We start from the raw sequence: 24,441 nt of genomic DNA on the forward strand, positions 1-24,441 counted from the left end.
TACTCGGCTTAAATAACATGGGCTAGAGTAAGCCGCATTAATGAAATAGGAAGTATGTTTGATTCGAATAGAAAAACTATCACTACCAGTTGGGAAAAAACATGTAAACCCTTGGAGGAGGGTGGACTTGGCATCTGAAAGCTTAGGGAGATTAATCTTTCAATTCCCATGAAACTAGTTTGGTCAATTCTTACTGGAACTAATGATTTCTCTCTCTTCATGAGACACAAATACCTTACAAAAGAAGGGAACCTGATAAACTACTATAAGGTAAGAAGTCAAAGGACCTAAAGGGTTGTACTGCAAAGGTAAACTAGCTGATTGTCAATAATGAACTAAGTATTCCACAACAACTCCAACAAATTCTAAATCAAGTGGGGGTGGACTTAAGTTTAGTTATGCGAGCCAAGTCTGGTGATCAGGACTACCAAGTGTGGTGTAATGACAGCAAAGGTCGCTTTTTGACTAAATCAGCTTTTGAAGCCATCAGAAACAGGAGACAACATGTAGACTGGGCTACAAGCATTTTGAAGCCATTAGCTATTGCATGGAGCTCTCATAAAAGAGTGCAGCCACAAATGACAGAGTGCAACGGGTGGGGGTCAAGCTAGCCTCGAAGTGTAGAATGTGCAATAACAATAGTGAGACGTTGGATCGCATATTGTGGGAATGCCCTTTTATAGTACAACTTTGGGAATGGATCTTAGAAACTTTTAGATCGAACTCAGCAGCGGATCTCTTCATTGATGAGTGGTATAAGACAAGCAAAACATTGGAGTCCCATTGTTCGACATATCTGGAATGCGGCACTTGTTGCAGGTATGGTGGAGATTTGGAAACAACGAAACAAGGCAAGATATGATGACAAGATACCCAATCTGAACAAATACAAGTACTTTATTAAACTACAAGTTGCTTGCTCTGCAAGACTCTCGAAAGGACACTCAAACAACAATGCTCATGATACAAGCATCCTAAACTCTTGGAATATAGTAGTGAGGCCAAAACAAGCTCCAAGAATAAAGGGTTGCACTTGGATTGCACTTGGATTCCACCGGATAATGATATCATCAAGATAATCACTGATGGAGCTTCATTTGGTAACCCTGGTCCATCTGGAATTGGGGTAACATTTCGAAATGCAGATAGTAAATTCCTTCTTGTCCTCTGCAAGAGTATAGGAGTGGATAATAATTACAATGCCGAATGCGTGGCAATCATTTAGGGTGCAGAAACAGCAATTACAAGAGGTTGGAAGCACATTTGGTTGGAATCTGACTCCCTTGCTGCAGTAACTGCCTTTGCAAACAGTTGCATACCTTGGGCCCTTCAAGCGAGATGGATAGATATACAACACTCAGTTTTGTATATGATCATCACACATGTCTTCAGGGAAGCAAATTTTTTCACAGACTGTGCAGCTAAGATGGGCGCATCCATGCCATCAGGTCATAGTGAGATTCATGTGGGTAAACCAAGTTGATTGCATACTTGGGAAGTACCATTTCAAGTTTACTATAGATTTTGTAAAAATGCTTGTTGTAAAGAGTTTCACAGCCTTGAAAGGAATGAACTCTAGTCTCATATAGTCTAAAGGAAGTTGTTTCCACAATCGCCCACAAAATTTTGTACTTTCCTTTTCATTTAATAAATTTAACTTTACTGAGCAAAAAAAAAAAAGATTTGAAATAATGAAATATTTTCATGCATATAGGCTAGTTACTAAATAATGAAATAGGAAGTATGTTCTTACAATTATAGCGGGACGCATTACTAAAAAGTGAAATACAGGAGAAGAAAAATACACGTCTGGTAAGATGGGATTCCGAAAAGTCCAATCTAGACAAGTCACAATGACCTTGAACATGTACTGCAATTAATAAATCGATAGACAATTAATTTGAATAACACCATCGCGTTCCTCTTGTAAAATAAACAAACAGAGAGCACTACCCATCTGAGATCTATCACGACAAGTTGTATTAAAGAAAACAATACTCTATATTAAAAGGGACTGTTAAATAAATGGACGTTGACTATTTATTATTGCCATAACCACCAGTTGACCATTTATTCAAATACCGAGCGTCGTTGACCGTGGTTTGGTCTCGTTGACCAAGCGGTTTTCAAATTTACAAATAATACCCCCCCTTAAATAAGTAACCTCATAAAACACTTTGTTTACAAAACATACCCTTCACCAGTTGCATCATTTCCATGCATTTAATGCATATAAAGTTTCTCTCTCTCTCTCCTAAATGGAAGTAAACAATCGAAAAATATTGAAAAAAAATTAAATACACATTTTTTGAAAATTGTACTCTTTGACCACACACTACTCCTCAGAGGAAAAATAAGTTAGAGAGTTCATTGAAGAAGGGAAGCTTCTTCTTCAATTTCTGAACAGCCATTGTTGAAAATTTTCTGTGTACTAGGTAGGTTATACAAAGCAGTTATTGCATTTAATTTTTAGCTATTCGTCCATGCATTTAATTTGTCATCTAAAAGTTTCAGTGAATTGTAGGTCAAAGTTTGAGTGATTTTATAAGTGAATTATTAAGTTCAGTACTCAGTTAAGTTGTTGTTGTAGTTCTCTTACACTATCGTTCGCATTTGGTTTTGTTGGCGTCCAATTATAGTTATGTAGATTAATACAGCCTGAGTCTTTATTTCAATGTTATTTCATTATTTCATTTCCTTTTATGTCTCAGGTGGAGGTTCTCCAGGATAGGTTTAAATGTGATGGTGGAAAGTTTTCAATTCTTATGCAGTTAAGATGGAAAATTCGAAGCAGATGATACTGGTGGTGGTGGTAGGTACTCCGGTGGGGTAATGAAGCTTTGGAGTTGTTATGTTAACTTTCCATTGGACGGTTTCATTATACTTCTTGAGAAAATAAGAAAAATTAAACCACTAAAGTTCTGTTTTTTGGTTTACGGCCATCCGTGCACTGTTGAAGATGTGGATGACTACAAGGAAATGATTGAGTCGATGAGGTGTAAAAAGATGGGAGAATTACGGATTATGATTTCTAGAATAGAAAGAAGTGATTTGATGGATGAGGATGATGATGTCATACATTTATGTGCTTCCCCTGTGTACATGAATAAAATGAGAGATGGTAATGACCTCGTCCCTCCCCCTTATTCTGTTTTAGTTTGCCTTTATTTGCCGTAAATTAATTTAAAAAGTGCTTTGGCAGATATTGAGAAACCTTCCGAAGTGGTTGTACAGGAGTTTATTGAAGAAGACAGAGTAGATATTGGGAACAACACCCCCGGCGGTAAGTTGTTTGATCAAAAAAAATTGTGCACTTTTTTAGCCCTTAGCAAGGTAATGTTTTAGAGAAACCAATTTGAATTTGTTTTTGCAGTTAGGGTTGGACCATTAAGTGGGAGTAAAGGAGACGTTGGTGCATCCTGTGTTGAGCTATCGGATGATGTAGGTGCTGGTGGTAAGTAGTTGAAAATCTTTAAGAATTTTTGATATGATAAATTGACGAGACGAAAATTGATATGTTCATCGTGAAGATGAACACAATGGATCTATATATATATCGCTTCAAATTGAGTTTTAGACAGTCGATTTACTTTGCAATTACTTTGTCGGCATCTGGTCGTACATTGTCGATTAGGCAGCCTGATCAAATTGAAATTACTTCGTTGCAATGCTTCTATACATTGTCGATTTGTCTCATAAATTAACCTATAAAGAAGGAAAGTGGATGGATACAAACACATTGTCGCAATGATTCAGAAGTAAATTTTGGAAGAAGCTATATGTGCAAAGATAATATGAAGTTTTTTGTTGGTTTTATGTAACGAATTATTATGTTGTAGCAAACCCTATACCATCTGGAGTAGAAAACATAACCGACGAATGCAATTTGTTTTTTTGTACCCAAACGTGATGTAGATGAAGCATTTATTGTCGGTAAGTTTGGTTGTGTCATATTGTATTAACAACATAGTTTTGTAGTGGGCAGAAATAACTATACAATGTGTGTTTTTCAAGTAGTAATGAAGGATCAGGTTTTATGGGAGGGGATAATTTATTTCCCACTGTGGTCCCTGAAACCAAATTGGGTGAACTTTATTATGTGGCTGAAGATGATGAGGATGTAGGCACTGGTATGTTCACATTGTGGCAAACCTGTTATTGTTTAACTAATATATTAGTATGTGCTGAGCCAAATAACTATTCATAAAGGTACTTAAGAAGCTTCAGATGTGCATCACACGTCCAATGGCGATATCGAGCTTGTGCCTGATACTAATGATGTAGAAGTGGTTGGTTGTAGCCCAAGCACCATCCGGGTCGAGGCAGAACCAAGTATCTTCAGTCTTGTTATTCCCAACATAGGTACTGAGAAAGTAGTAGTTACTGGGATGGGAGCTGAAACTGTTCCCATGGAAATTCACAGTGAGGCAGAAGGGGAGGATGATGTGTATATACTTGGGAAACATGAATTAGAATTTAGGACAGCTGACGTAGCTGACATGGAGGCAGAACCCAATATCTTCAGTCTTGTTATTCCTAAAATATTGACTGAGAAAGTAATCGTTACTGGGCTGGGAAGTGAAATTGTTCCTATGGAAATTCACAACTAGGGGGAAGGGGAGGATGATGTGTATATACCTGAGAAAGATGAAGTACAAGTTAGGAGAACTGAATTGTGTATACCGAGTTTTGGAGAACTGATGATACTAATGGAACAGAGCAGAGTTATGTTTAGGGAGGATGGAGGGGACTGGGTGACTGAAGTGGCTATGGAAGGATATTCACAGGAGTTACATGATCAGGTTATTCACGACAATAGTCAAATTCAGAATAGGGAGTCGATGATTGAGAATGTTAGCGATAGTAGTAGCGTTTCCTCAAAAGATTGAAGTGTGGAAGGAAGTGGTGGTGAGTGTACTAAGGACCGGACCGATGGTAATGGAGATTGTACCAAGGGCCAGAATGAGCCCTGGGATTACACAAATAGTGCGAACAATTGGAAGGATACTAATTGGGATGAGGTGTATGACAGTGATAGCATGTGTGAAGACACAGATCCCTTGTTTGGAATTTGCGGTGGTGGTGATTCCAAAAATGGCACAAATGTGGACGGAACGCAGAGTGATGGATTTGATGTGAACTTTACTAATGCTAGGATTGATGGTGATGGAATACATGAGGCAGATAAGAGTGACACCGTTATGGGTGGTACTATAATTGGGAGCAATTCAACTGTTGTTGCAATACTCAAAAACTTTGTTTCGAGTTCATTTTTGATGCCTAGGAAATCCACTACATTTGAAGGATCATCTTTTGTTTATAGTGGTCGTAACTTACAAACAGGAGATAAAAGAGAAATAGGTGGGAGACTGGAATTAACAGTTAGTGGAAAGGCAAAAGTTGACAGTGTAACTAAGGTGGGAGAACAACGTATAGGTGCAGGGAGTTGTGCCATAGCAGAAGTTGAGAATGGAAGTGAGGTTGGAGAAGAAAGTATTATTGGAAAGATAGCAGAAGTTGGCAACATAAGGCAAGTTCCAGAACAAAGTATTGGGATGATAGCAGAAGTTGGCAACGTAATGCAGATTCCAGAACAAAGTATTGGGAGGATAGATGGAGTTGTGAATGTAAGAGAGGTTGGAGATCAAAGTATTGGTACGGGGAGTAACGGTAGAATATCCGAAGAAGGGAGGGGAACAAAGAGGCATCGGAAAGGGGATGGGGAGGAACGATTTGATAAAGACTCAGAGCACAGTGATCACCGCCAACATGCACCTAACACAGAATTTAAAACATATGACTACGCACTGCTAACTGTGGGTATGGTGTTTCCCGATCGTAATTTGGTTGTTTTCCACATGAAGAATTAGGCAATAATTTCTAATTTCGAACTTTTGAAGGTGAAGAAAGACTGGTAGAGGGTCCAATACGGATGTAAAGGGTTTGATACAAGTTCAAGAGAAATTTGTCCTTTTCATGTGTACTGCAGCACTAATAAAGGTTCATATGAGTGGACTGTGAGGAGTGTTCTCAAAGTCCACAAATAGGTGTGTAGGGGAATTCAATCGGGAGGCTTCGAGTGGTTTTGTTGCGAAGGTTGTAATTGATATTCTTAGGGACGACAGGACGCTGAAGGTGAACCACCTTATTCAGGTGGTTAAGAATTCTAAGCATGTTGAGTTGAGTTACAAAACAATGTGGAGGGCAAATGAGAGGGCTCTACAGGAGGTATGAGTTAAGGTTAAACATTATGTTTTTCATTTTCCACAATCAATTTCAAAATAATGTTTTTGTTACCATTGACTACATAATAATTGTTTATGTGTATAGATCGATGGTAGTTTTGGTCAGTTTTATCAGCTACTTAGCACTTACTGTAAAGAGTTGAAGAAAGTTGATCATGGCTGTTACACAGAGATTCATCGAGTGGCACATACGGATCGATTCAAGTGTTTTTTCTAGACGTACGGGATTACCATTAGGAGTTACAGAAATACTTGTCTGCCACACATAGAAGTTGATGGAACCCATTTGAAAGGCAAATCATCAGGCTGCCTTCTTTCAGCCATCTGCGTTGACGGTGATGGGTATGTTTTCCCTATTGCCTTTACCATGGTTAGTGTAGAGAACAATGAAACTTGGGAATGGTTTTTGGGATGCTTGGGTAGGAGTGTTGTTGGGTTCGACATTCCCTTCGTCACCATCTCGGATAGGCACCAAAGTATCCAGTGTAAAATTCTGTTAGTGTTTCCAAAAGCGAAACATGTGTACTGCATGAACCACATTTGTAAGAACCTTGCGAAATGCACATATTATGTTTTGAAGAAGATTAAAGCAGTGGCAACAACAGTGGTAAAGTGGCATCACCGTGCGGTGATGACGAAACTGATGTCCGTGTGCAAACCTGCATTTGATATGCTAAGTAAAATACCTCTAGAAAAGTGGGCTTCTTGTGCTAATGAAGTGAAGCGGTATGGCATTATATATACAAACCATATTAAAAGCTAATGCAATGATTATGGATGACCGTTCATGTCCCATGACTGTTCTTGTTGATGAAATAAGAATGAATTTAGGAGTTCATTTCTACAAATTCCGTACTACTGCAGATGCGTGGTCCTTGAAATTTGAAAGCTTAACACCACTTGCTACTTCTCTTTTGCGTGATAACATTAGCAGGTCAATGACTTTTTCAGTAAATCGGTATTCGGACAACACATTTGACATTCTCTCAACCAAAGGCAGAAAGTTCGTTGTTGATCTTGTGAAAAGGGAGTGTTCTTGTGGGTGGTTCCAACAGATGGGTATCCCGTGTGCATGCATGCAAAGCCATCAGTGTCAATCACCATAGCGGGAGAGGTGGGACATATCACACTTTTGTTGATCAGTACTTCACAACAGACATGTGGAAGCGGACATATGCTGAGGTGTGGAAAGGAATTCTTAGCAGAGAGCAATGGGACATTAAATGTGACGATGAGCGCATTTTACCACCTGAAGGCAAACGTCAAGCAGGTCGTCCCCCAACTGTGAGGATGAAGTTTTGGCCATCACAGAGGTCAAAGCAGGAAAGACATTGCACCATGTTCGGAGAGAAAGGGCACAACAAACGTATTTGCAAGAATTTTGTTGATGACAAGGGTGCCACTGTACGTCCTTCCAACGTTCCTGCAACTAACAAAACTTTTCCTATATGATGTTGTAGTTGTCTTATTTCGCCATTTGTAATGTTGTTTAATTTTGGTGTAATTAGTATCGTGTTTTGGGAGGTAACAGAAGAATTTTTTGGAATGCAACAGAAGCTCGTGTAAGGAGATGTAAGGGTTATAGTGGGTAGTATTTACACCATGATCGCTTTTATTCACTACGTACTTTATCCGTTCATTCTCGTATTGGATTACTACATTGCGAGTAGTATAGTGCTTCTTAGGAACTTTTGTTGTATCTAAATTTGTGGTGGATTTATTATTTAACCCTATTATTAACTGAAGGTGTGGTGATGAAATGGTATTGGGGTGTGTGTTTTGTTATGGGGACCTGCGTTCCCCATTTCCCAAAGAGATAGAGAATAAGTATGGGAGAATAAGTATATAGATCTTCCAATAGATAAAATATTTTGATTGGATCAAGAGCATAAAAAACGTACTTCATTTATTAGGCTATTTCATTAGGACTTCTAAAAACAAAAAAATTGATTATGTTATTGTTTAATTGCAGTATAACCATGCTACATTGTCGTATAACCACACTACATTGTCGATTTGAAGAACATGCATAAGAAATCGGAATCCATAATAAACTATTATTTGAAAACCTTTTCTATCACTCAACTCTTACATTAACAGTGACAGACAAGCTCTTAAGCTTCTCCACCAGCGGCCCAACCATCTCACTCTGCCCACATAGTTCACATTTAAGCATTGTAAGCCCTTTTCTAGCCAAGTTTGGCAACATCTCGGTAAATTCCCTCTCCTCTTGACAACCACTTGGACAGGGGATGTCTTTGTAAGGACATACGCCTATCCAGTGATCTATTTCACCACAATAACAAGCATCCAAATCACCGTGTAGTTGTTGGAATCCATTGCAGCGAGGGTTGGATCATATCAAAAACTTGTGCACTTCACCATTTTCATAAACTCCATAACGTGGTATTATAAAACAATTGCAATGTTGTTTGTGGCAAATGGTATTAAGGCTTTTGCAATCAAGTGCAGTATGTTTCCTTGATTCACAGATCTGACATGTGACCTATGAGCCGAATGTCACTGTTAATATAAAGGGAGCTGAAAATAAAGGGAACTGTTATTTGAAAATTAAAAGGGAGCTGAAAATAAAATGTAAAGAATATTGTATTTGGCCATAACAGTAAATATAAGGTAATAGAGGAATTAAATGAGGTTTTAGACCCTCTTACCACACCAACAGAAGAATTGATTGGGGGAATTGCATGATCTTGAGTAAGTTGAGTTTTGAATGTAAGTGAAGCTTCACCATTTTCGGTAGCTTTGAACGTCCAAGCAGAAGCCATTGAAAAAGTATTGGAAGTGTTTGAAGCCTTGGTTTTCACATTGTGAAGGGAGAAGATTCCCTTATAAGCTTGTATGGAACAGCTCTTTAATAGTCGTTCGATGGATTTCCAAGATTAAGTCACGTGTTTCACTATTTGTAATGGTGACGTCAGCAACTTGGAATTAACGTTTAACTTTGAATCTTCAGACCGTTGAATCTATTTTTTTTTTAAAAGTAAGCTAGGGTTAGGCTGACCCTCACCTGCATTAATTAACCAAATCTTACATAGGTAGTCCCTCGTGCATCCCCCTCTATTAATTTTTGCAATTCTCTATCTAGAGGAGGTATAAACACTGACAAATCATTACAAAGAGAAGGGTTAAGACCAGCAAGTAGGTCTACCGGCTTGTTAGGTTCCCTAAAAACATGCGAGAAAGAACAAAATCTAAATTTTGTAGCTAGGTTTGAAATTTGAGATTCCAAATCCATACATGTCCATGGTGGTTTTGCGATCTTGGTGATGATTTTCATTGCTGTAAGGGAATTGGATTCAAGTTCCACTTTTTGAGCTCCTATCTCATAACATAACTCGAGCCCAAGCCCAATAGCTTTTAGCTCCTGATACAAACCAACCTGATTATCACCACTACCCGTATAAGCTGCCAACACCTCTCCATTATTGTTTCTGATGATGCCGCCATGTCCAGCTCCCTTGTCCGTCAAAGCCCCATCTGTGTTCAGCTTTACCACTCCTTGTTCTGGTGGAATCCAATTGCAATGTTGCATCTTCATAGCTCTGAACTTAACTTGTATGCCTAGCGACTGACAGAGCTTTCTAGTTTCTAGGGAATCTGCGATTTCAGTTACCTGAGTCTGAATGTACCCCTTGGTTTCTCTGATGATTTTCCTTAACGCCACTACAGCTGGTCTAGCATTATTCTTGAACCTGCGCCCATTTCTTTCTTTCCATATCCCATCCACTGCCACACAAATGTAAACCTTATAGATTTCAGCCACTAAGCTAGAGCCTTTGCACAATCTCAACAGCGAGGACCATTCCCTATTCGAACTTCTACAATCAGTCATAATTCCTAGAGCAGTTTTTATACCATTGATAATCTCACATGAATATGTGCAATCAAAGTAAAGATGATTAGAGAATTCTCTACTTTGATTACACAAACAATAGGAGGAGAATGAAAGGATCTTTTTGTATACCAACATGTCTTGCGTTGATAAGCTGTTGGAGAACAACTGTCATGTAGTAAAAGAATGTCTTGGTAAAACCAATCTGCCCCAAACTAGTCTCTGTCATCTTACTCTTTCTCCTTGAATCTTTGATATGATGTTGATGCTAATTAGTCTAATATGCATCCGGTGCACATGAATATATATATTTGGGGGGGGGGGGGGACATGCTAAAATTTATAAGTTGCCTTTTTTTTTGGGGATTAGTCACACCTTTTTCTCAGGAATTGAATACCAAGTATTTCAGTCGGATTTCAACTGTTTTTTCAACCCAAGTAACCGATAATTAAACCCTAATATTAAACTAAAATTCTATTTTGATTTTGGAATCCAAAATTAAACCCCATTAGCTGCGAAGTGTGAAAGACTTCACTTTCATTTGAATTTTGGGTTTCGCAGTGTAGCATTAATAAAGTCTTATTTTCAGTTCCTAAACTGACAGGTAATACTGTTTTCCTCACAACCCAATTTGTTTAATTTTTGTTTTAGATGTTTGATGTACCCTTACATGTTTTGTAGATGGGTCTGTTTAAATTAAGATTGTGTTGTTTGGAATTTAGTGTCAATTGATTGGGGATTTAGTTTAATCATGATTTAGTTTTTCTTATAGTGTTTTACCAATTTTGTTCTGCCCTAGCATGAGAGTTCTACTTATGAATACTCTTTATGAATTGTTCTCCTTACTACCAATTTTGTTGTATTTTTGTTTGCTAATGAGGCTTTACTGTATACATATGGTGGACTAAATCTCTGGTTTACAGTAGATTGCCTAAATTTTTTATTTTTGTTTATATTTGCTCTCTTCTAGGATGAAGAGAAAAGAGGCATAAAAGTACATTAGCCCTAAGAAGAAGGGCCAGCAAAAGGAGGATAAAAATATAGGGGAAGACGCAGGGAAAACTGTATTATTATGGGCACGTTAACGAATCTGAATGCTCATAAGCCCCAAGCCAAGTAAGGAATCCGAATGCATATCTCCCGTTTCATAAGACTTATTAGAAGAAGCAATTGGATAAGAATCATACGCTGAATGAGTAGACGAATTGACCGAGGGTCCGAAGGAGATGCTCACACAAATGAACAGAACCTAACTCTACTTCTTTTTTTTCTTTCTCCTGCTGCTATTCTCTCAACATGTCAGTCAATATTAGTAGTGGATAAAAGCATAGTAGTCCCTGGTCATCAGTTAGTAGTTGAATAATCCTCTTGCTTATTAGCGGAGTCAGCACTTAATGGACAAAAGTCTAAGCGAAGCGCGTTTTGCGACCGCACAACAGAATTGAATACTGGCTCGGATGACTGGCTCACTTCCTTGAGAAGGGAGAATGACCTTTGAATAAGCTAATAACATAATTTCATAGATAACGGATAATCTTTCTTTTTCCGAGGAACGAATCTCAGTAGCTTAATAGCAAGCAAGCTCTCAAAGACTTACTTACTTATGATGAAAAGGATGGAGACCGCCCTTCTTTTTCTTCACTATCCGGCTATCGAGAAGAGAAAATGTAGCTAAGCATAAAGCTAATCAACTTCAATGCAAGGGAGTCAGTCAATATGCAGAAAAGTCACCCAAGGGAAGATCATGTCACTGAAGACCAAGCCACGAGCTAGCTCAGTTAGAACGAAATTAGGACTAGATGAACCATAATCGGATGTGTGATATACAATACATATGAAATAAATCACTTTTAGTACACTAATCAGAAAGAGAAGAAGGGATGCTTGTTATCATTCCTGTACCACTGTCCAATTAGTGAGCCTGTCTGCCCTTTCATATTTTCACTTCCTGTATTATTTCATTTACTAGTTTGTTAGGTTTTTAATAATCTACATAAAAGAATAAGAGTAGTCAACCATGAAACAGATCAAATGGATGACAAGCACACTAACTTTCCATATGTATGTCTAAACATATTCAATCTTCATTCTTAGCAATAGTTCACAAGACCTTGAATGTTGATGAAACAGATAAGTAGATGGGGACCTAGTAATTAATAACAAGCAAACTAGAATAGTACGTGTTCACTGTTCAGGATCCATATTACAATGAACAACCAGAACCCAAAAAACATAATATTGCTGCATTTTTTCAGATGATTTGAACCTCAGACTGAGGTTCTCATTGAAAAAAAAAATTTGAATGCAATAACAAATATTTCTACAAACAATTTAAACAAGAAAAAAGAGATAAACAAAAAAAATACTTACTTTTAGATTTCAGAAACCTTCGTTGTAGTAGTAATCAGACTGATCCCTTCTCAAACAAGTTTAAGTGCAGCTAAGAAGTGAAGAAGTGAGTGTGTGAGAAACCAATGAGACGAAGAAAAAAAAAAGGCACAACTGTTAGGGTTTGCAATGGAAGGGGAAGAAAGATATATAGGCGTAACCCTAACATCAATCCCTTAATATTCGGCGAGAGGGAAAAATAATTAGGGTGAGCGGGAGAATTTTCATCGTGAAGGGAACTTGGATTTCTCATTATTGTTGTTTCAATAAGTTTTTTTTTATAAGATAAGTTTTTTGTTTTTGATAAAGTTGTTTCCATAAGTGAGGAGTCTATTGACGGTTCAATTCACTACTAAAAAAAGGGCTCTTTATGACGGATATTTTTTTTCTACCTTGACGACTTCCGTATAACCCGTCATTATTTCTATCTCACCATTAATTTTATGACGCTTGATGTCAAATGTTGACGGTTATAGGTTAGGCATCATAAATATATGTGACGTTTTTTTTTATCAATATGTCAAGTTAGTGACTAACAATTGTATACTTACCGTTCGCTTTATGACGTATGATGTTAATGTTGACTGTTATAGGCTAGCCATCATAAATATCTTTGACGTTTTTTTATCAATGTCAAGTTTGGTGTCTAATTTATGAGTTTATTTTCACAAACGTCAAGTGAAAAATTGTCTAACTTTTTCCTTTCAGCATGACCGGTGTTTAATTAATTGTCTAACCATTTGGGAACAATTAAAAATGAACCCTTTGTAACTGACTGGTTGAGTGAACCGTGAATAAGAATAATTGGGTTAAGTCTCGGGTCAGTAATAGTATACCCAATTCTTAATAACCAAACTTCCTTTTTTTTTTATGGTTACTCAATAACCAAACTTCCCAAATAACCAAAACCTGAATCCCTATCTAATACTGAAGATAATAAAATCGATATGGAGAAAGGATTTCCCCGCTCACTACAAGAAAATAGACTTTTGCCCACGGATCCCTGTTAATTTTAGCCACGGTCATGAACCCTGGCATAACTTCCTACGCCTTTTGACCGTAGCAAATAGGTTATTTCTGATTTGGTGGCTTCAATATTTTTAGCCACAATTTAACTCATAACTTGGGCCGTGGGTGCAGCCAGGGCCGAAACCATCGGGTACGATTTTGACCGTGGGTTAGGGCTGATAACACTTGGGAAAAATAAATATACGACCAGTTTAACCTTTCTTCCCCCACCGCCACTTAGCCTTCGTCCCCCGCCGCCACTTAACTATTTATTTTTTTATGTTTCTTTTTGTCTTTCTCCTTCTCTCATCACAACAATCTCAATTCATTGTTTGCATACTCTCTCTCTCTCTCTCTCTCTCTCTCTCTCTCTCTCTCTCTCTCTCTCTCTCTCTCTATTTATCGATCTACTGAAACCAATGGCTTGAAGGCGTGCTTGTATTGATCGATCTACTAAAACCAACAGCTTCAAGGTAAATATTTTTCTATTTATGTTTAGGGTTTATTTGTAGTGTAAATGGTTTTGTATCTACATATATATTTTGGTCTATTTATGTTTCAGATTGGAAAATTGGGTGTTAATTTGTTTTGGAAAAATATTCACTGTTAGGTTTTGTTGCAAAAACCTTAGTTAGGAATCGTCATTTGAGTGTGAGCAGCAAACTGAGTTTCAGAGATGTCCAAATGAGGACGTGGTGGTTCTGCAGGAAACAAGTTCGGTATGTCACTGGGTCTTCCAGTGGCTGCTACGATTAATTGTGCTGATAACACCGGAGCCAAGAACTTGTACATTATCTCTGTGAAGGGTATCAAAGGAAGGTTGAACAGGCTTCCTTCACTTGTGTTGGTGACATGGTTATGGCTCTTGTCAAGAAAGGTAAGCCCGATCTCGGGAAAAAGGTGATGCCTCGGGTTGGTTGTTCGCGGAGGAAGCCCCGGAGGCAAAAGGATGGTGTCTTCATGTACTTCAAAGATAATGCTGGAGTCATAGTGAACCCAAAAGGTGAAATGAAAGGATCTGCTATCACTGGCCCCATTGGTAAGGAGTGTGCTGACTTATGGCCTAGGATTGCTAGTGCTGCAAATGCTATCGTTTAGGAAATTCCTATTTTCATTGTTTATGCAATGGTGTACTCGGTTTTGTTTGGAAGTTTGAAGTTTACCCTTTTTTAACTGAACTCATCTTTAGCACTTTTAATGCATAAAAGGACTTGTCTTAAAAAAAAACCTTAGTTAGTTTTGTACTTGAATTCATGTTAGAGTTTTCTGTTGAATGTACTTGAATTCACTGTTGGTTTTCCGACCACTATTGTTATAGTCAATCATATTAATTCGACATATAAAGGATGAAGCTTGTGTTACGTAGCTCAAGGATGTTACGCAAAAACAATAAACACTAAATAGTCAAATTGTTCTGGGAACCAAGTAAAATAGATGTATGAGATAAAAGAGCTAAGAATACAAATTTAAAAAATGCTTTATAATGAGTTCATAAGGACATTGAAGATGCACTAAGCAAGATAGGTTTTACATGGGGATCTATTATTCTCTGGGCTGGATGTTGGATACTCATAAAAAGTAGTATATATCGTTGACATTTGGGATAACAAGCTTCGGATTTAGACCTTGCATTTACCATTTTTGGAAGTTAAGCTATTTACCTTCGTTTGGTGCTGTTGACTTTTCACCATCATCTATTGCTTTTATAAGTAGTTCCCAAGTGCACACTGTTCTTGTGTGTCACCACCTTCATGAGGCTAAGCCGCTTTTTTTGTATAATGTATGAGAAATATTTTAATATAATATTAAATGTTGAAGCCAAATATTGGCATACCCTCTCATTAGCTCTCTGTTGTCAGCTTGTCAAGGACTGGAGATGACTTATTCTTTTTCAATAAGATAAAATGCAGATAATATAAAAAGAAGGGTATCCAAGGCTATGAGCATGTTCCATAAAGCGAATGCTGAAAGCATAAAAATGTGTGTTTTTCTGAACCTTTTCCTTTACATATGCAATTTTTTTTGTTTGACATATTGCATGTCTATTTTAACTCTGTAAGGACATCTATTGCATGATTTATATTATTAGCTATTATTATGGCATTGTCTTGTGTATGTCCCATGTGTGATTATTTGTTTTATAATGCATTTTTTTTTTAAGATCAGGTAATTTACAATGGTTAGCAACACATCACATGGTTCAGTTCCACTTCAGGAGTCCGAAGAGGCAGGTACTACTTTCAATTCCCAGGCTATTGGTTATTGCCTCTTATCTCCTTTCCTATAACGTAGTATATGTCATTGTTGACCAACATCTTAAGTATTTGTATAGTACTTGCTTACTTGTTTTACAAGAATGCATCTACCTGGTTTTGAGTCTTTTTGTTCATGATGGAAAGTATACCATAATTGACCAACCTGTTTCAGCATCTTGTTACCTTATATAGCTTAATAAGACCCATTTTAGACAGTGCCCATTATATATTAATTAATTGTTTGATAGGTAAAAGTTTCAAATATTGGGCTTCATCCAAACCAACTAATTTTGCTTCTTGAACATACTTGTGATTTTTGGTTTTATTTTTCAAAGTCAGGCCACTCTTTTTTTTATATCCTCTTTTGGTTTATTTAGCATATCGAAATTGTGAACAAATCTTAGTAACAACTAATTTAAAGCTTTTGCATGGATTGTATTTGTTGAAGGATGTACAATGTGAGCAACAGCCTCTACCTTGAGCTTGCCAAATCGGATTATAGTCACTACCTTGAGCAACAGTTCTCATTTTATTTTTATTTTTTGTACTTTCTTAACTCCTATATATGGTTGTATATGATTCATTGGGTTTTGGTAATTATTGATGTAAGTGCAAAAAAATATATAATTTCTTGATTCAACTGGAGGTGTCCCTGATATAAAGCTAAGATGCATAGTGAACACGTGAGTTGATGAATCTTATTTTTATTTTGTATGTCATATATGCAAACAACTTGTAATTTAATTATAAAGTTAGTTTTTTTAGTGGGATGAAAACATTAGCATTAAGTGAAGGAAAAAGAGTGGAACCAGAGTGGGACTATGTCGAGGTAAATATACAATACTTGAATGTGAAAGATTTACTTAGTGTATTGAATGTGTTTTGATAATTTGTTTATGTTTTCGTGTAGTGCCCAATTCAACCAGGAGGATACGAGTGTACATGGATATTATGTCTTGCGGTTCATGAGACATTTTATGATGGATCCTAGTCAATCAATTAAGATAAAGGTTAGCAAGTCTTTCTTGTTAATATATTCTAAAATATCTATGTAATTCTTTCTTGTAAATGTATATCATATATACTAAATTCTTTGTTAACTTGATGTACTCGTGTAGCTAATGAAGTTGGCCAACACTATTACCTATACCACTGCTGAGCTTATTGAAATTCGTATGGAGTTTATTGACTTTATCGAACGATTTATCTCGCCAAGCCAAAGATATGTGTATGTATTGCGATAATAGTATTTTGTTTTTATTTTGTTTGCTGCTTTAAGATATGGGATAACTTTAAATGTATGTAGTAGTGTATATCTTGAACCACAACCCATTTGTATTGTAGGTATTTTCATTTATTTTTTCTTCCGTTGTGAGAATTAGGTCCCATCGCATTATTATCCTCATGCCGATATAAAATAGTCTGCTTTTGGTCAGTGGCTTGAGCTTTTTGTAGCAAATTTACTAATAATTTTTCTTTACTTTATTTGTTTCTTAGGTTTGACAACGTTCGATCGATTGATGGATAATACTTAATTTGTTGATGATGGAGTTGATTAGAATGATTTTTAGTTTGGTTGAATGTGCTATCAAATAAATGTATCCAGTATTTTTCAGTGATGTTGGATAAATGATAAATTGATGTAAGAAATAAGTATTTTAGAATGGTTTGAAAATATATGGGTTGAAGTTACTGTGGATGTTCTAATTTTATTTTTGAGAATTTTATAGTTGTTTTATTGGTGAAATAAGTTTACAGGTTAGGAATTGAATTACAGGTTATTATGCATCAGTTTTTACTGGAAAAATATAATAATATATGTAATATAAATTTTAAAAAATAAATAAATAAAAATAGATAACGGTTGTAGAAGAACTGTCACAGTGTAAACTATTTGTTGACGTATTTTTTTTCCATAAAATGACGGTTTTATAGTAGTTAATAGGCATTTCATGACGGTTCCATAGTAGTCAATGGACATTTCATGACGGTTCCACAGTAGTCAATGAGCGTTTCATGACGGTTCTGATGTGAACTGTTCAAAAATATTGTTAATTTCTTGACGGTTCTAAATATAATTAATGACAGTTACATATGAGGTGTCATAATAAAATTTACCTACTATGACGTTTTAAAGACTAATATATGTCATAATGGGAGGACCTTTTGAGACGTCTTTCTATGAACCGTCATAAATTTAATGACAGTTTTGGTTGACTTTTTATGATACCCTCAGTAATGACGACTAGTTTTTCAATCAGAAAGTGTCATGATATGTATTTCATGACAACTAAAAATTGTCATAAAAAGCCATTTTTTTAGTAGTGATTCCTAGTGAGGAGTCTATTGATTTTGGTATTCTTTTTTTCGGTTAAGTTGTTGACGGTTTAATTGAAAGACAAAATGGTCCAACCTAGCTAGTGCCCAAAAAATTATGAGAAGGTTGATGGTTTATTTTATTGCTAATTTGACTGTTTTAGGAAACACCATCATATTTTCTTGACACTTGTGTCATACACGACATAATATTACAACAGCCATCATAAAATTATTATATTTTCTTGACGTTTGTGTCATACACGACATAATGTTGCAACAGCCATCATAAATTTATTATATTTTCTTGACGTTTGTGTCATACACGACATAATATTGCAATAGCTGTCGTAAATTTATTATAATTTCGTGACGCTTGTGTCATACACGACATAATATTGCAATAGTCGTCATAAAAATATTACTAAAACACCTATCTTGACGGTTTTTAACAAAGCCGTCAAGATAGATAAAAAAACAAACGTCATAATATGTCATTTTTTTAGTAGTGGTTGCAGTTTGTCAAAGTTGCAAAGGGATTTCTTTGATGCATTAGAACCGCAAGAAGCAGCTGAATTGAGTTCGTCTCCTTTTGGGTTTTTGGTGAATGCGTATCCATTTGCAGTTCCTAGTCAGGTTGGTTCTGCAGATGAGGAACCAAGGATATCCAAACTTGTTACCCATGAGAGATTGATTTTGGAAGTGTTGAAGATGAGGGTGTCGAAGCTGACTTATAGAATTAAGGATGAATACTTTACTTTTAAGAAGTATGATGTTGCACTTTTAACGAGGTTTCCGACTAATCAGCCTGATGACATGTACTACAGGATGTGTAAGAAGAAACTGATGAAGTTTAGGGAAAAGTATTTTCATGTTACTCCCGAAAGTAAGCAGAAAAATTCGATTTCTCTGGTTGAAATTTTAGAAGCTAGGGCGATGGCAAAGAAAAATGCCATCAATGATGTAGAGTGTTGGAATGATGTCTATAGACTAAACAGGCTGTATGTTCTAGGCTCTTTTCTAATACCCATGAGCCATCGTGGGGTCAGCATTCAAAATGTGGATGTTGCTGATGATTTGGTAGCCTTTGATAGGTTTCCTTGGGGCTATTTTGTATTTGAAGTTATTAAGGATAGTTTGGAGGCTCTTAACAAGAAAATGGAACTTCCGGACCAGCCCAATTTTAGTTCAGCCCTCCATGGCTGTTTAATAATTTTTAGTCTTTGGATTTTCCTCCTTGTGACTTCTTTGGGTCCACATCATTAGGATGAAAATGTTTTCCCTTGGTTGTTAGGATGGGTGGAAATTCTAGGGAAAACAACAAGGGGTAGTACCTGGGAAGGGAAATTGAAGAATCGGAAGACTCTAGTGGTGAGGGAAGAGCTACGTCTTCCAGATTATGTGAAAGAAAAGCTAACTGTGAAAAATGCACTTGAGGTGGTCAATCCTCTCTGTCGTCTGAAATAGTTAGATTTTTATTTTGTTTGTTTTGTCATATTTTGTAATAGCGTTAATCTTGTTGCAGCTTGAAAGGAGTGTTAATACGCACTATGTTAATCTTGACATACTCTGTGAAAGTCGGGGGGTAAGTTCATTATTGTTATTCCTTGACTATGTTGACTTTCCAAGTTGCTGTCTGGTCAGAATATTAAATATTAAACAGTATTTCGAATATGTACTTGATCATTTTGCAGGTGTCAGATAATAGGGTAATACGAATTCATCACGAACCGAAAACAAGTACAGTTGGAAGTCGAAAATCAGCGGTTGACCAAACCCCAGGGCAGAGATAGTTGAAACATCTTGTGGATCTTAATGGTCCATATGTGGGCTTCGGTACCAAGACTCGATTATCTTCACCAGAACTGGAGGGAAAAAAATGCAACTGGTTTTGAGAAGAATGGGTTATGCCGAAAATATTGTGGAATCATCGACAGCTACTTTACTCGAGGAAGCTTTTTATCATTTTAAAAAAATTTGTGTTTCTCAAGAGTATGTGGGTGTTGATGTTGTTGAACAAGGTGTTTTGACGACAGTTGAAGAAGTAGTAGGTACTCAGGTTAATGTCGTTGAAAAGGTTGGTTTGATCTTCGACAATGTATTTTCAGTGCATCTAGCAAAAGTTTCATGTTTGCTTTTCAAGGATTTAAAAGTTAGTTTTATATAGGTGCCATAGATACCTATTTTAGTGACAATTATGTGGTTATGCAGAATGAAGGTATTACAAATAGAAGCAGTTTGTGTTGAAATACACTAGCGGCTATCCTGAGGGACCGTAAAATCTTGGGACAAGTGAAGAAAAATGAGGGTGGTAAAGATACTGATGATTTAGTGCAAGTGAAATGTAGTGATGATGTTCTAAAAGTAGTTGCTATGAAGACAAAGGAATTAGGGATTGGTAGTGGAACCAAGCGAGTGGCTATCCGGACGGACCGCATAGAGAGGTCAAAAGTGATACGTACTAACAAAGATCTTGTAAAGGTAGGTTTTCTAATAAAAGTCAATATATTGTTAGTTTGCGACAATGTAAAGGGGCAAGCAACTCCTGGATTTAAAAGTTAGGTTTATATAGGTGTCATAGATACCTATTTTAGTGACTATTATGTGGTTATGTAGAATGAAAGTATTGCAAATAGAAGCAGTTTGTGTGGAAATACACAAGCGGCTAGCCTTAGAGCCCATAATATTTTACGACAAGTGAGGAAAAATGAGGGTGGTCAAGATACTGATAATTTAGTTCAAGTGAAACGTAGTGATGATGTTCTAAAAGAAGCTGCTGTGAAGACAAAGGAATTAGGGATTGGTAGTGGAACCAAGCGAGTGGCTATCCGGACGGACCGCATAGAGAAGTCAAAAGTGATACGTACCAACAAAGATCAGGAAAAGGTAGGTTTTCTGATAAAAGTCAATATATTGTTGGTTTACGACAATGTAAAGGGGAAAACACCTCCTGGATTTAAAAGTTAGGTTTATATAGGTGTCATAGATACCTATTTTAGTGACAATGCAGAATGAAGGTGTTGCAAATAGAAGTGGTTTTTGTGGAAAGACACGATCGGCTAGCCTGAGGGCCCGTAATATGTTGGGACAAGTGAGGAAAAATGAGGGTGGTCAAGATGAAAATGAGGGTGGTAGAGATGCAGATGAATTAAAAGAACCTGATGATGATGTTCTCAAAGAAACTACTGTGAGGACAAAAGAATTAGGGACTGGTAGTGAAACGAAGCAAGTGGCTATCCGGATGGACCGTAAAGTGAAGTCAAAAGTGAGATGTACCAACAATGATGCTGGAAAGGTCTGAAAACCTAAGTTCTAAAAAACTCAATGTATTCTTGTATTTTATTTATAAGGGGCTAGCAAGTACTGGTTGTTTAGAACTTAGGTTTATATATTTACCAATAATAGTGAAAATATTAATTGTGCAAAGTTTGTTGTGCTCAGTTACTAGAAAATGATGATGTTTAGCTATTGAAAAATGAAAGTTTTGAAGGGAACAATAGTAATGAAAGGGATCCTAATAAGGTTTATCATTTATGTTATTTAATTTTATTTGAATTTTATTAATTTTTTGTATGAGAAATGTATTTATTCCCTTGTCATTCTTGTTTACTTATTTAGACAGTGCATTTAACCCGGCCATTGTTTTGAACAGGTGAAAGAAATCCTTGGAAGGAAGGTGGCACAGAGGAACAAATTTTCAGAAGTTGAAACTGAAGTGGCTCATATATGCATTCCAAAGATTGTTAAAGTTATGGGGTGAAGGACCCTTCATAAATAAGAGCTCTAAAGTAACTGCGCCAGCTAAGCTATGGGATAAAAGTGTGAACTGTAGCAGTTCAGAAGATTATGCCACTGAGTATTGGTTGGAGAGGGAATCACTGAAAGGCAGGATATTGGTTACCGATATAATACACTATGGTAATGATTCAAAATTAGATTTGGGGACCTTCTAACTTCTCAAGGGCAGACAATGGCTGAATAATGAGGTTTATAGTATTCCTAACTACTAAGTAATTATTTGTAGCTATATGTTAGGCTAACCTATATCTAAATAACACCTTTATTGTGTTTGAAGTTGATTTCTACCTACCTGGAGTTGCATAGGCGGTGGATTACTTACGGAAGGAAGTATGTGCCACATACAACACCCGATTTTGATACTTACACTATTTTGCCTGAGACATTCTTCCCGGTATTTGTTAAAATGAACACATCCTTTGTTTTTTTGGTTTGACAGGCGTGGGAAGTGCTAAATATATGGTTGTTACTTTGTTTTAATTCAAAAACAGGTACGTTTGCTGGACTTGTATGAACAAGTGGTGGGCATACTACATGAGACAGGTCTTACTATTGAAGAGAAGATTTCAAAATGTGGGTTGTTGTTCTCATTCGGTCTGAAGATGACATTCAGAGATTTAGTTCAAAAAAACAGAGATGTGCCACATGTTTTGAAATCAAATGGGTTAATGATGGCATTAAACGTAGGGAAGAACACACATTGGGTCCTTGTTGTCTTCAACTTCTTGACATAGACATGTTATGTGTGCAATTCTTCGAAAGCACCGGCAAGCGACCTAAATTTGAAGTTGAAGGCACTTGGTGTGCTGCTGCCTGTTGGCATATTATTGCACGATACAAACTGTATGCTGGATATGCAGTTAGGAAAGGACTGGGAAATTGTGTTTGTAGAGCGTGCTAAACAAAATGATACATGGAATTGCAGGGTGTATGTACTTACATTTGTCGATTGTGTTATCAGGCATATGCCTGTTGTGTTTAGAACGAATGGCCCTAGCGAAGGACTTAATAGACTGTGGGATTAATGAAGAGGAATTCAACAAGGTCCGATTCAAGAAAGTGCAATTTTGAAGGATACATGACAGCATAACTGATTGGGGATAGGGAGTGGTAGTGAATGTCATGAAAAAGTCCCCTTCAACACTAGGCAATTTGCCATCATATTGGCCTTGTCTTCACACAGTAGTGGCTATATATTGGATACTCAGCTTTATTGCTCTCCTGGTTCAACTGAGAATGGTAAGTGCTTAGCTTGAGTCGTCAAACTGCATATATTGACACCTAACTCCTAACTTAACCAAGTGATCATGATACCTTGATGGTCTAGTTCACTGACTTCATACTTTATGACACCTTCATGCACTCTAGCAATGTGACGATGTTGCTAACCTTTTTGTTTTGGTCTGCTGGTCTTATTTGCCTTTGACAAATTGTTTATGTCAAGGTCTTTTTTTATGATTCCACTAGCGTCAATTGCCGTAGGCACCCTATTTTTGACCTTCAGATGCAATAGCCTTACAACTTTGCATGGGCAAGGAGATCAAAGGAAACATGCAATGAGTTTCCATTAACATGTCCAACTTTGTTACCTACACTAATACATATATACCTTGGTCTATTCATTATAGGTTCTTATATATTTCACATTCATTTATCATATTATTTCCGCACTTTCTCAAAAGTCATAAGAAATTTCTTATGTATAATAATATGTCCATGCCTATTACCTGATTATCGTGTAAAGGTGTACATCTACTCTCTATTTCATGTCTAGTTATAAGAATCTCACTACATCCGTTTTTTCAATTGCAAAATTCAAGTGGACTAATGTGCTAAAGACGTGGGGGAAATGTTTTGGGTTTTCTTGAAGTGCAAATGCTACAAGTTGGTGAAAATGTCTCCAAGCAGTACATTTTGTATGTAGTAGATCTTTTTGTATGATATGACCATGTATTTTGGACAAGTTTTTTGTACTCAAATTTGGACAAGTTTTTTTTGTTGGATTCGATATGTTTTGATGGTTTATTTTCTTGTGTTGTTTAGCTATTACCAAATTTGAAGCAGGAAGCAGGTCGCATTTAAAACAGTACAAAATTATAAAAGTTTTTGCTGCGCTAAAAGTGTGGCCGATAACAAAAGCAATAACTAGCATACCACTTTTAGCCATGTTTGAAAGCGTTACCAAAGCTTGAATGCTTGATATTGAATTGAAACCTAAACCAACATATTGACCAGAAATTGATTGGGTCAAGAGCATAAAAACGTACTTCATTGATTAGACTATTTCATTTGAACTGCTATTTGATTAAGACTGCTAAAAACAAAAAAATTGATTATGTACGTTCTCGTTTGATTGCAGTATAACCATACTACATTGTTGTATAACCAAACTATGTTCTTGTAACTTTGCATGGGCAGGGAGATCAAAAGAAACATGCAATAAGTTTTCATTAACATGTCCAACTTTGTTACCTACACCAATACATATATACCTTGGTCTATTCATTGTAGGTTATTATATATTTCACATCCATTTATCATATTATTGCCGTACTTTCTCAAAAGTCATAAGAATTTT

The 24,441-nt window shown here is 36.6% G+C and overlaps 1 protein-coding gene, 1 long non-coding RNA gene and 1 pseudogene across 3 annotated transcripts; 2 read left to right on the plus strand and 1 right to left on the minus strand.

The window, feature by feature from the left end:
* Positions 1-9,282: 9,282 nt before the first annotated feature.
* On the minus strand, positions 9,283-10,098 carry LOC147524341 (uncharacterized). The gene has a single exon (XM_086574364.1). The coding sequence runs from the start codon at positions 10,096-10,098 to the stop codon at positions 9,283-9,285; it is 816 nt and encodes a 271-aa protein (XP_086430490.1).
* A 3,753-nt stretch (positions 10,099-13,851) lies between these two features.
* LOC147524342 (large ribosomal subunit protein uL14x/uL14z/uL14y pseudogene) lies at positions 13,852-14,828 on the plus strand (annotated as a pseudogene). Its single transcript, XR_015196938.1, has 2 exons — positions 13,852-13,967; positions 14,126-14,828. The product of XR_015196938.1 is annotated as a large ribosomal subunit protein uL14x/uL14z/uL14y pseudogene (transcript).
* A 24-nt stretch (positions 14,829-14,852) lies between these two features.
* Positions 14,853-16,693, plus strand: LOC147524343 (uncharacterized). Its single transcript, XR_015196939.1, has 3 exons — positions 14,853-15,725; positions 16,515-16,578; positions 16,660-16,693. It is a non-coding gene; the product is annotated as an uncharacterized LOC147524343 (long non-coding RNA).
* The last annotated feature ends 7,748 nt before the right edge of the window (positions 16,694-24,441 follow it).

Source organism: Coptis chinensis, chromosome 1 (assembly GCF_015680905.1).
Source record: "Coptis chinensis isolate HL-2020 chromosome 1, ASM1568090v1, whole genome shotgun sequence".
Lineage (NCBI taxonomy): Eukaryota > Viridiplantae > Streptophyta > Magnoliopsida > Ranunculales > Ranunculaceae > Coptis > Coptis chinensis.

Excerpts from the sequence above, each read along its gene's own strand:
- LOC147524341 (XM_086574364.1), bottom strand. The coding sequence starts at position 10,098 with ATGACTGATTGTAGAAGTTCGAATAGGGAATGGTCCTCGCTGTTGAGA.